Consider the following 11,897-nt stretch of genomic DNA (forward strand, 5'->3'; position numbering starts at 1 on the left):
CCTTTTAAAGTATATTATATGGTAGGCGACAGCATGGCAGACCTTGCTTACTCTGGAGAGATGGCTTAGAAACTAACGTTGAAAAGCGGGTCCCGATTAAATTTTTTGTACGGTTTATTTCAATGGGCTGTAGTGGGTTTCGTGCGCTAGACTTGGTTAAAATGAACCTAATGTTGTTCGTCTGGATTTTCCAATGTATGTTCGTAAATTACCGCTGATTTTCTTGCAGCACTAATACGCTATTTTCTAATAACGGACTACACATGCACTCGGTGTTCAGAGACGAAAGTGGTCCTTTTTTTTTGACATAAATATGGATTGTACCTCATATCTTTTCAGCTCTGCCCTCTTACTCTTCTCGTATGGCTGCAAGTAAGGACGTTTTTTTAATTGTACTCAAATTAAAAAAAAAAAATTATTTAAATCAAAACCACGCTTATTTTCAAATTTTACATAATAAATAATTTTTTATTTAAATATTTTTATTTTCCCAAACATGAAATATCTTCTTTTTTTTAATTTTATTTATTTATTTGTTTTGTATAAATATTTACAAATTGTTTTGCTTTTGCTTTATTATTTCACACTATTGCCCCCAACTGTCTCTCATGCTATTTATGCTTTTTCTCATTACTTATTATTTAAACAAAAAAGAATACATTTATATAAAATATTTATGTTATGTCAAGAATGCAAATTAATTTGGGTTTCTTTATAAAATTGATCATAATAATAAAAAAAATACAACTTAAAATATTTTATTTTAATACAAAAACTAAACTTTTCGTTTACCAAAATATTTCGAATCCCGAAAAACTCTTAAACTACAAAAGAATCAATAATTTTCGACACAGGAATAATAATTATTGAAGTTAATCGTATAAACTTACATAAGTTAAAAATAAAAATATCTTTTTTCTTAAGGCATCAATCATCCAACTTAATTTCTATTTATTTTGTCAAAAAATTTAATTTTATTTAAATTAAGCTTTCTCATCATCTTTCTACATTTGTTTGTTTTCTTTTTAATTTGTTTGTACTTAATTAAGACATTTTTCTTTTATATAATTTATGTTAGGTCCAGTTTTTTATAGCAAGATCATCCAAGGTTCCAAAGCGCGTTCACTGCAATGAACAACTTGGATGAACTCGGAATAGAAAACTGGATATCATCATCTGAAGTTTAGTTTGTGCTGAATAAAGGAAATACGATTTCCGCCTTCTGATTCTCAGTGAACACCCATTTCAGTGGTTAGCATAGTCACAGCATAGCACAGCACTTCAGCACATCTCACAATCAATGTTAACTCAGGCTGGAAAGAGTCTGCTTAACATGAACGCCCAACGAGAAACAGTTCCAAATCATTTTGCTGCTGTGTCAGCCTTTTGGGGAATTTTTCACCGACTCCGACAGTGTTTGCTGGAAGATTAGTAAGTTCCTAGAATTTTGCAAAATCTCATGCGTCGTCGAGTTTCGAGCAGAAAATCAACAAATATAACAAACAAAGGAGGACGAAAACAACAACAACAACGACAAGATGATGATGATGGGAAGATGAAAACCCCAAACCCCAAACCAAATCGAATCTCAATCCCAAATCTCAAACCCATATCGAACCTGAACCCGAACAATAACTTCTTACCATGAAAAGTGTTTGTCATTTGCTTCCCACACCAACCAGGGTATCGTCCATTAGTTCCTCGTCGGTGATGCAGGGGGAGTTGGAATGGGGCGATGGCATCACCACCAGTGGCGATGGGACAGGAGACTTTAGAATGTGTACCGACACTGAGGGTGAGGTTGGATGTTGATGGAAGGGAAGTTTGTTGGAAATTTGAACTGGTGGCGGTTGGGCGTGCACCACTGCCACTGGTGGCATCAGTTTGATATCATTTTTCAGAGTGGACAACGACGACGACGAAGTCGACGAGGACGAGTCTTCCGTCGTCATGGTTGGTTTTAGGGGCGGACGCATGGTGAGATCACTCGCATGACTGTTTGTATCTATGAGTGGACCGCGATATGAATTGAAATGAGCGGGTGGAACAGAGGATGGAGTTATTGACGAGGACAAGGACGAGCTGGAGGAGGACGAGGACGACAAAGGTGCGGCGGTGTTGGAAACACCTGTATGACAAGAGAGATTAAAGAAATCTTGTTGCTGACCTTTGTTCGGTTGTGCGGGACCGGAAATTTTCGTCAAGTTCTTGTTGGAATCGTTGCTGTTGCCGCTGCTCTCGGAACTGCTTGGCGTTGGAGATGGCGTGAAGGATGTGGCAGGCGTGGTGGGTGCTGAAATAGGCCGTGGCTTGTCCCCATCGTGAGCTTGTGAGTTCGAATTTCTAGCTGACAATTTCGGGATTTGGAACTTCGAGTTGAAAGTCTTCATGAATCCCTCCATTGCAGCCATGTTGGGGGACGCAAATTGCAGAATCTTCATCATGTCCGTGGGATCTGGTCGAGGTGTAACCTTCTCAATGAAACTCGAAGTTGACCTCGACTTGTTGTTGCTCGAGGAGGAAGACGACGAGGAAGAAGCTGATTTGCGAAAGGAATCCGAATGAAAAGAGTTTGTACTGTGTGATTTGGTCAGAGAACTTCCACCCGTGGAACCGGTGGAGAGCTTCGTGGAAAGGTTCCCCGATGAGTTGGACTTTTGAAAGTTGTGCTTTGTGCTTTGCATGCTGCTACCGGACGACGATTTGTTCGAAGGCAATGGTGGGGCGGCAGGAAATGGAAGTGTTGAGGAAGACTTTTTGGAGGCTGGTCCGCTATTTACTCCCGGTTTCAGGCCGGTGTGCTTCTTGGGAGAATTATTCCCTGTTTCCACGGGTTTGCTGTTAACTGTCTTTGAACGATTGAAAGTGGCGCCTCCACCACCACTGTCCTTCGATTTTGTCTTATTGATTGTGATCTTTATGCCGTCTTGGCCCGGCTTGACCATGTACTCCGAACCGGGAGTGCCTGGGGTGACCGGAGTTAAATCACTTGACATTCCGGAGTTACTCAACTTATCGATCCCGTCGGAAGAATTCTGGGAGGATTTGAGCTTATCTATCACTGCATTCAATGAGCTCTTACGACCTTTGTCAGTTTCATCCGGCGAACCTGAGAATCCCAAATGGTTTCCAACGTCCAGGGGTTTGAGTTTTATCGTTGCCGACTTCACTTTCGGGCTTGTTGGAGTTTTCGAGTTTTGGTTGGGCACACTAAGCAGTCTTTCCTTGCCGTCCTTATCGCGGTTTTTTGAAGACGACAACCCAGGCGAAGACAGGGGTCGTGTAGGCAGTGCGAGTGTAGATTTTTCACTCTTAGGACTTGTGGCGTTCTTCAGAGTGGACATACTGGGTTTCCCCGAGCTCCCGTGCTTGGGAGACAATGTGCCAAAAGGACTCTTGGGACTGGACGATGCGTGTTTTGGACTTGTGTACACTGGAGAGTGTTTTGGAGAAGGCTTCGTGCCTGGCAGAGCCATGGAAGCGGTTGTCTGTGGGGAGTATTTTCTCGATATGGGATCGGATCCTGGCGAGTTCTGACGAGAATACAGCTTTTCTGGTGGACCCATGGGGGAATCTTCGCGCTTTTTCTTCCGCTTCTTTTCACTCTTGCTGTCTCTGTCTTCTGCTGAACGCTTCCCAGAACTGGAACTTTTCTTTTCGGTGCCCTTCACTCCCGTTACTGAAACCGTAGGAATAGTCGGGGTTGAGGCAGATGCTGTGGAATTGATTGGAGTAATCGTTATCGTAGATGCCATTGAATTCTGTGATTGTGGCGCTGTGAGGGGGATAATCTCGATTCCAGGCCTTTTCTCTAGATTCCCTTGTGATGGATGAACTACCGACTCCAAGGAACTCGAAATGGGTGTTATGCTGACGGTATTCTTTACGGTGTTGGTTTTGTCCTTCCATATTTTCTGGTACTTCCCAGCAATATCAGCGCTTCGCTCTTCGCTCTTTAAAAGCGCCGACGCCGTCGATGTTGCGGTGGCATTGGTGGATGATGTTGATACAGCGACTCCGGATGCAACAGCGGTAGCTACTTTAGCCGCAATCCCGTGGGAGTTGCCGCCACTTTTTTGTGCTCCTGCTGACAATTGGCCCAAAGAGCTGGAGTCGTTGCTGCTTATATCAGACTGCAATGTATGGTTACTCTTTGGGCTTTTACAAAAATCCTCTTGCTTTACTTCGGAATTGAATTGTGATTTCATCAGGTTGTTCGCTCCCCCAGCCACAGGGCCGACCGATGAACTCAGTTCAGGAAACCCCTCAGCTCCGGTAGCTGTTAGTCCGGTGGTATGAAAGAACGGTCGATTGTTTCCTCCACCGAAATTCGATCCCCCACGGTCAGTGACTCCAGGTTTGGGACCTTTTATATCACGAAAGTCACCTCCTCTACCTCCGGGGTCGATTGGACCCTGAGGTAGGCTAAAATTTCCATAGTCTCCGCCGTTACCGCGCTGAAAACACTTCATACGCTCCTGATTCCAATACTTAAGTAGGCTTCTTATAGTTATGGGTATCGACAGACTCTGCTGAACGATTAGGGTTAAGTTCGCAGCTAAGGATTCATAGTTGTTGGACAGCGAATAGATCTCACATGTTACCAAGCCAGAGTCGTTTAAATTAAATTCGACTGTGGCCATGGACTCCTCATACGGATGCTCGAGGGCCACGGAAATTTGATTAAATGAAATCGCATTAACCTCGAGAATAGTTGTCGATTCGATGTCTGTAAAAAAAAAGAAAAAACATATTCTCATATTAAACTAAAGTCGTATTCATATTTCAACGTATAATAAGCTTTTAGTATTCGATTTTTTTTATCGATAGTCATCACTCCTAAGAATGACGAAATCACTACTAAGCTGCAATTTTCCTAAGTAAGTAAGTACCACCTAAGATTTTATTACAATGTCCAAGTAAACCTCTAAAATATAATAAACTTATGAAATGGCTCTAGTGATGATCCGCTTAAGAGGTCGGTCTATCAACCTGTCATATTCTATTTTTCTTGTTCATAAGTCAATCGAGTTAATGGTTTCAAAACGGCAAGCTCCAACGCTAATTGATTAAGTGGCAAGCCTTGTTACCATCCCTTCCTTTTTTATAATAAGCATACACTCAAGGGGATACCCTTAATATGCAGACACAGGAAGAGGGGAGAGGGTTTGAAAGGAAATGCCAGTACACAAAGGTTTTGAATTCTTGAATATTGCAATGACTAGGAAAGGCAGATTGTGGTAAGACATTCCACATTTGTGTAGTACGGCTAAACAACGAATCTCTGTATTTGACAGTACGGCCGAAGTTGGACTCGAGGGTAATTTTGATAAGCATTCCTACATGCGCGAGTATTACGGTTGACTTGTTTAAGGCGAGGAAAGCAGCTGGCTATTTCACTACAGCATAAATTGTTAAAATAACGGAAAAAAGGGTCAGACAAGAAACCTTACGACAGTGTTCAAGCGAAGTAAATGAACTTTTGATGATATTATCACCTATCAATATAAATGGTCTACATTCAATACTATCCAATAGGGTTAAGTAAGTTGCACACATACCGAGAATATCGAGATAAATTCCACGCGGTTTTTTATTCGCCATCGTACAATGATGTTTAGGTCGGAATTTAATGAGCTTATCATATTTTGTCGCTGTAGTTCCACAACCGAAGAAGAAGGATATGACTCTAAAAACGTCAGCGAAACAATGTTATTGGATTAGAAGTTGCAGACAGGAGATCATTAATAAAAATGATAAAGAGTGTTGGAGATAGAACAAAGCCCTAGGGCACACCAGGATTAATGTATTTACTTAAATCTATCCAATACTACTTGTATTGAACGATCCAAAAGGTAATTACTAATCCAATAAAGCAGGGATTTTAGAAAACCGAAAGCACGATAAGAGAGCCAGATGCCAAACTCTATCAAATGCTTTTGAAATATCAAGTGCAATAATCTTACTTTCTCCCAAGCGATGTAAAGATTTGCTCCACTGTTCGGTGAGATGAACCATCACCAGTGAACCTATTGCTACGAAAGCCATACTGTCGGTCATTAAGAAGCTTCCGTTCTTCAAGATAATTCTCGAGCTGATAATTTATCAAATAGTTCTAAGAATGAACATTTTTTGAGAATTTTTTTTTGTGGAAAACACTAGTATCACCGTATTTGACAACTAAGGTATGGCCACACTATACACTATAAATACGGTGATACTAGTGTTGTCCATAGTTAAACTTTTCGCACTTTTTGTGCAACTTTTAATCATGTTGTTTTTTTTAATATAAAATACTAAATAAATCCCCTGAAGAAGCTGGAAATGATGTTGCAGTCTAAAGTTTTCAATACGTAACCGTGATATTTTGTTCTTTGCTTTCTAGACATTCAAATTGACTCAAAAAAGAACTCGTTTATCCTGAAGTAAGCCTAAAGCCATGTCAGTGTGGCTTCAAGCAACGACAAAGTCAAACATAAACCAAATATTCACATAACATCAGGTCTAGGACAAAACTCAGGGGTGGAATCGGCAACAATGAATTTTGACAATTTGAATCTGATATTGTTCAATCGAGTTGAATTGAGTTGAATAATCTTACACAGACGGAATGAAAATTATAGTCAATTGATTATCAAAAAAAATTATAGTCAACCTTAGCCGATTTCACCCCATGAACTTCAAACCGATACGCACCTCCTCTTCATCGATTTCAATGCAGCGTATTACAGAATCTACAGATAAGAACTTTACAAAGCAATGCTTATTTTTGGTATTCTTGTCAAACTTGTCCATTTGTGAAGAATGAAGATGGAGAATTTACTGATTCATTTGATGTAAAAAAAGGTTTTAGACAAGGCGAAGCCCTATCATGCAACTTCTTTGATATCGTTCTTGAAACAAACTCACTCGTAGATATTATATATATTTAAAAGTCCGTCTACTGATGATATAGAAATAATTGGAAGATCAAATCGTGATGTCACTAGCGGTTTCTTAAGCATTGGTCAATGAAGGACATTGAATAACGACGACCGGGGCCGGGCATAGGTACAAGATGTGCAAATGCACAGGGCTCAAAATTCTGGAGGCGCATTACCAGAAGCAGGAAAATGTAATCTGATCTTGCGCAAACAAATATGTACTATTATTTGCCTGGTGCAGAATGCAGATTGTTTCAATTGTTTTTTTCCTTTGTTGGTTAATTAATATTAAATAAATAGCTATCAGTTGTTAATAGAAGTGACGTATATTGTGATAAGTCAAAACCGGAATATGACTGACTCAGTTGATTTTTGACACTCTTGAATTATATCGAATTTTAAATAAATAACTGACGAAGCCAAAGTTATGACAATGGTTCGAATATGAAAGGAAAAGAAGCGGGTGTTCAGAATCGAATTCGAACCCTGGAACCAAGTGCATTTTTCGTTCCATGTTGCTAGCATTCCTTAAATTTAGTGGTTAAAGATGCTGCTCGGTGAACATTATATGCATTTAAATGTATCGATAAATTCAATGTTTGTATAATTTTTTTAAAGTTGTTGTTAAAGTGGGATATTTATGAGAAAAAAATTCCAAGTCTTAATTTAAAACCCCTTTATCAGAGCAGGTTAGAAGCATTGAGGCATTTAAAAACAAATTTAGAAGAGACACTTGAAGCCCTTATAGAAATAGGAAATCAAGAGGCAAAAAACATTGCGTTAGGAAATAAAATTTTTGATTTTACAAATTGCTGTCTGCAAATTTTGTTTGATGTTTTATTGCTAGTTCCCTAGAAATACTAAATATGTTTCCTGAAGCTTCATCATTGCGATTTTAACGGAGAAAAAGAATTTATGCTGATGAATTTCCTGAAACTATATCAGACCCGATACAAAGATTTAAAGTAGAAGTAGTTTTTTTCAAAAATACTTGATCAAGCTATTGAACCAATTACAGAAAGGTTTGAACATCTTGATAGGTATATTATCATTTTTTCATTTTTAAGCAACATAAGCGAATGTTTAAAAAATAAAAATGTACGTGCTTCATGCCTTAATTTGCAGAATGTTTGAACATTAGGTAGTTTTAAAGATTTAAATGGAGAAGAATTGTTTCAAGAGTTAACCGTAATATTCCCGCTTGTTACACCACAAAGCTCAAGTTTTGATGTGTTAAATTTTATTTTTAGTTCAAACCTTGAAGATTTTGCTCCGAATTTAATTTAATTAAAGTCACCCTCTTATTTATGGCGTAGAGGCTTGAAACTTTCTAAGGTAGGATGAGAACATTTTAGAATGCTTACAGGAAAATTGTCAGGGTGTTTTTGGTCCCTCCTGAATTAACAACAAATGCGTTGGCAAGAAAATAATTTGACGTTGATTGAACAAAAACAGTAAATGGTTCTAAAAGTGAAGGCCATTTCCGAAGAGGCAAACACTTTTTTTTATTTTTACATCAATTGAAGAACTTTAAGTATCCAGAAATGCAAGAAGGTTTTTAGTTATTCAACAGCTCCTCAAAATTGGTTGGTGACCTTTTCTTTAATAGGATCTCAATTTTATTCATATCGCCAATAGTTTAAACTTCGAGTAAGCCTGTTCTTTTTAATAACTTTAACTTATTTAAATTTTGCCTAACCTACAATTCGACTTTTAGGTTCCTTTGGATGTGATAATAATGTTTCAGTAAGATTAAGAAAAATGTGCTTATAATGATAAAACAGTGGGAGAAATTAGGAAAGGATGATAGGATTAGAAATTACCGACGATAGTTTCGAAAGGAAATATTGAGCCTGAGTAATTCACAGGTCCTTTGAAATTGGGCTGGAATAAGAAGTATTTCGGTTAAATTGTTTAAGGGCTATTTCGCATTGTCTTTAAAAAGTGCGATAAATACAAATTTGGAGTTGCAAACGTTTTAATTACGAACGGCTATCATTTTTAGAGTTCTCGTTTAAATTCTATCCAAGTGACTTAGGTGAATTATTGGGGCACATGTCTAAATATGAGAAAAGATTTTATAAATTGTAGCCATACCACGAATAAGAAAAGCTAAGGGTATTATCGTTAGCCAAACAATTTAGTGGTTTAGGCGTTTGTAACAAATAATTATTTACATATAAAAAAGAGTGCGAAGATAAAACGGAACCTTTGGGCACAACCAATATAACTTGTATTATAGTCAATTTATAAGCCAGCGAACAACAGATTTATTGATGCAAATTCCATGCATTTGCGAAATATCTATAGCAATGATCTTACTTTTTCAAAACGATGTAAAGATTTATTCCACAATTTGTTCTTCAAGATATTGCTTAAGCTGAAAATTGGTCAACATTTCCATTACATTTGAAAGAATTGACGTACTTCTTCGTGTTTCCACTTTCTACAGCGAAACTATTAAAAAAGTGTTTAAAGATAAAATTGTTATGAATTGAATTTTTGGTCAGGTTTTGGTTAAGTAAAAATAAAATGTACGTGTCCTATTTTGTGTAGCCAAACGAACTTTGGACTCAAGGTGTTCGAAAAACGGCCACGAAATTTCAACCTCAATTTAATTAACATAATTTATTCATTTGTTTTGAATCTTAATTTTTTTGTTTTCAAATGGTAATGCTTAAAATTCAACAGTCACAGTTTTTGAGTAATCTGGAAAAATCCCTTTAAAAACATTATCTACACTAAAACAGGCATAAGGCGGATGACTTAGGTATGGTTTCTGAGCGAAGAACATATAAGTTATTCAAATTAATTTTTATAGTCTTTTAATGAGTTCTTACCTCCCAACTTAGTCTGAGGCCGGACACAGCTCGACAGCAGAGTATAGAAGAGCGCATGTTTCTTGAGAACGGCTAGGATCTTGGGCACTTGAGAGGGTTCTGTAAATGGCACACTGGAAACAATAGATGCCTGAAAAGAAATAAGCAAACATGAAGCACACGCTCTTAAGCCCATAAAACAATCCTCAACCAAAACCTACCTTCATTAGTTTATTTTCTGTAAAGAAATAGCAATGTGTCTGATCGGGTAGACAGACAAACAAACCTCTCGAAGAATTCTGGATTTGGTTTTCGGAGGCAGTTTGTATGACGAGCTTCATGATCGATGATGCCACCAGAGGCTTAGTACCTCCTTCTCCGGGAACAGCAGCCACACCAGGTTCAGTGGTCTGAGCGGGCATGATGGTGCGCAGAAGGGTCTGACACACGGGCAGTGGTGTGTTTAAGCGCAAGACAAAAGTCGCAGGCAGAAGTGTGGAATTCTGGGGAGTCAGAGGCGAATAGACAGGCACATCTTCCATTCCTTCCTTTGTAAATGAAACCGTTGGCAAAATTTGCAGTTTGTTGGCCGACGACGCCTCCAGATTCACAGTCACACTCATACCCAAGTTTTTACTCGTTACAAGGTCGACTGTGAGGGGGACAATGGATTTCATCTCGAGGTTGATTAAGTCATAGGGGGAGACAAAGTAGGTCAAGCGCATTGGGTGGCCGCCACGTCTCTTCAAGGCGATGCCCACCGACGACTCGGCCAGAATCTCCTTGGCGTCGTTAGAGAAGTTGTGGGCCTGGTAGAGGCTGTACAGATCCGTTTCCATTGCTTGCAGCGCGACAAACGCTTTTGTCTTGACCTTGGGCTCTGCATTGAGCTGATAGATGGACGTTAACCCATCTAACTGGACGGTGAAGTCAGCGAAGTCACCGCGATTCAGACAGTTGACGAGTTCGCTGCACGACTGTTGCTCTATTTTGCATTCGTGATGGACTTTCACGTCCGTGAGGCTACCATTGGCATCGAGAATTATCTCCAGGTAGAACATGTCTGTGGAAATAAACAAGCCCGACTTGTCTTCCATGAATTTGAGACCCAGCTGGCGGGAGAGCGACTCCAGGCGTTCGACCAGTCCCTGGCGAGAAGTGACTTTTATGCAGTGCTGCATACTGTCGAGGCATTTCTGCAGATTGGACTTCTCGACAGCGTCGAGTGCGTATCGCTTTTCCAACATCGACAGTCTCATGGACTTGGAGAGCTCCTGGAAAGTTTTGTGCTGGGACGAGTGCGATCGGATTTTCTCCATCAGCAGCTCGCGCTGCCATTGCTTGTTCTTCTCAGCGGCGATGCCCATTGGACCAGCAACGGCGGTGGGATCTGCAAAAGACACAATACCTTTATTTGAAACCACCAGTAGTTAGGTAGCCAAGGCCAGCTCGTGGACAATGGCTATGGCTACAAAGTTAGAAGTGGAAGTGGACCCCCACCTTTTGACTGGCTACTTTACTTACCAGCAGGTGAGGAAATCATTTTTTAGTTGTTTGTTGGTTGGGCCCGTCTCACAGAGTGGACATTTGTGTGATGCAAGTGGGACTTTAGTTGTGTGTTCGTCGATTTTCTTTTCTGTTAGTAATCTGCAGAGAGATACATTTCTTAGAGGAAATTGTTTTTTTAAAGTTTTTTCTTTTGAGTAAATGGAAATCGACAGCGACAGCGACCAGAAATTTACATCGCTCCCACTTTCTGAAAGATTAGTTGAGAGCTAAGTTGGCTGTGGTTTCGGTATGTTGTGTCAACGCAAACGAATCGATACTCGAAATAGAAAGGAGATGCTCAGGTATGTAATTGAGGTAACCTTCGAAGTTTTAATTTTCAAATTCGTAGTATTGACATTATAACCGGCACCCACCAAACCACAGTAGAATTCTAATTTTCAGGAAACGAAAGTATTAAAGTTGACCCATTTAATTTTAAAATTGGTACGGAAAGCCATTTGAAGGCCCTCAGTTCAACAATTATTATATGATACGAACCATCATCTTTTTGAAGATTATTTGACCACATATATAAAATAGCACCATTTATTATTTTAGTAATATCCATCAGGCTTTGATTCATTCGAAACAGGCTCGCAATACATGT

General features: G+C 39.3%; 1 protein-coding gene across 2 annotated transcripts; it reads right to left on the bottom strand.

Moving 5' to 3' along the window:
• Nucleotides 1-436: 436 nt before the first annotated feature.
• On the bottom strand, nucleotides 437-11,514 carry LOC129942857 (mediator of RNA polymerase II transcription subunit 1-like). Of its 2 annotated transcripts, XM_056051957.1 has the most exons (5): nucleotides 11,267-11,514; nucleotides 9,964-11,132; nucleotides 9,764-9,893; nucleotides 2,168-4,729; nucleotides 437-1,420 (listed from the first exon to the last, which is right to left on the bottom strand). In XM_056051957.1, exons 1-5 carry the CDS (start codon nucleotides 11,283-11,285, stop codon nucleotides 1,329-1,331), a joined length of 3,972 nt encoding a protein of 1,323 aa, XP_055907932.1. In that variant the 5' UTR covers nucleotides 11,286-11,514; the 3' UTR covers nucleotides 437-1,328. The 2 variants fall into 2 exon arrangements, with proteins under 2 accessions (XP_055907932.1, XP_055907930.1); XM_056051955.1 differs by having other exon boundaries at nucleotides 437-4,729.
• Nucleotides 11,515-11,897: the final 383 nt, after the last annotated feature.

The sequence above is a fragment of the Eupeodes corollae genome, chromosome 1 (assembly GCF_945859685.1).
Source record: "Eupeodes corollae chromosome 1, idEupCoro1.1, whole genome shotgun sequence".
Taxonomy (NCBI): domain Eukaryota; kingdom Metazoa; phylum Arthropoda; class Insecta; order Diptera; family Syrphidae; genus Eupeodes; species Eupeodes corollae.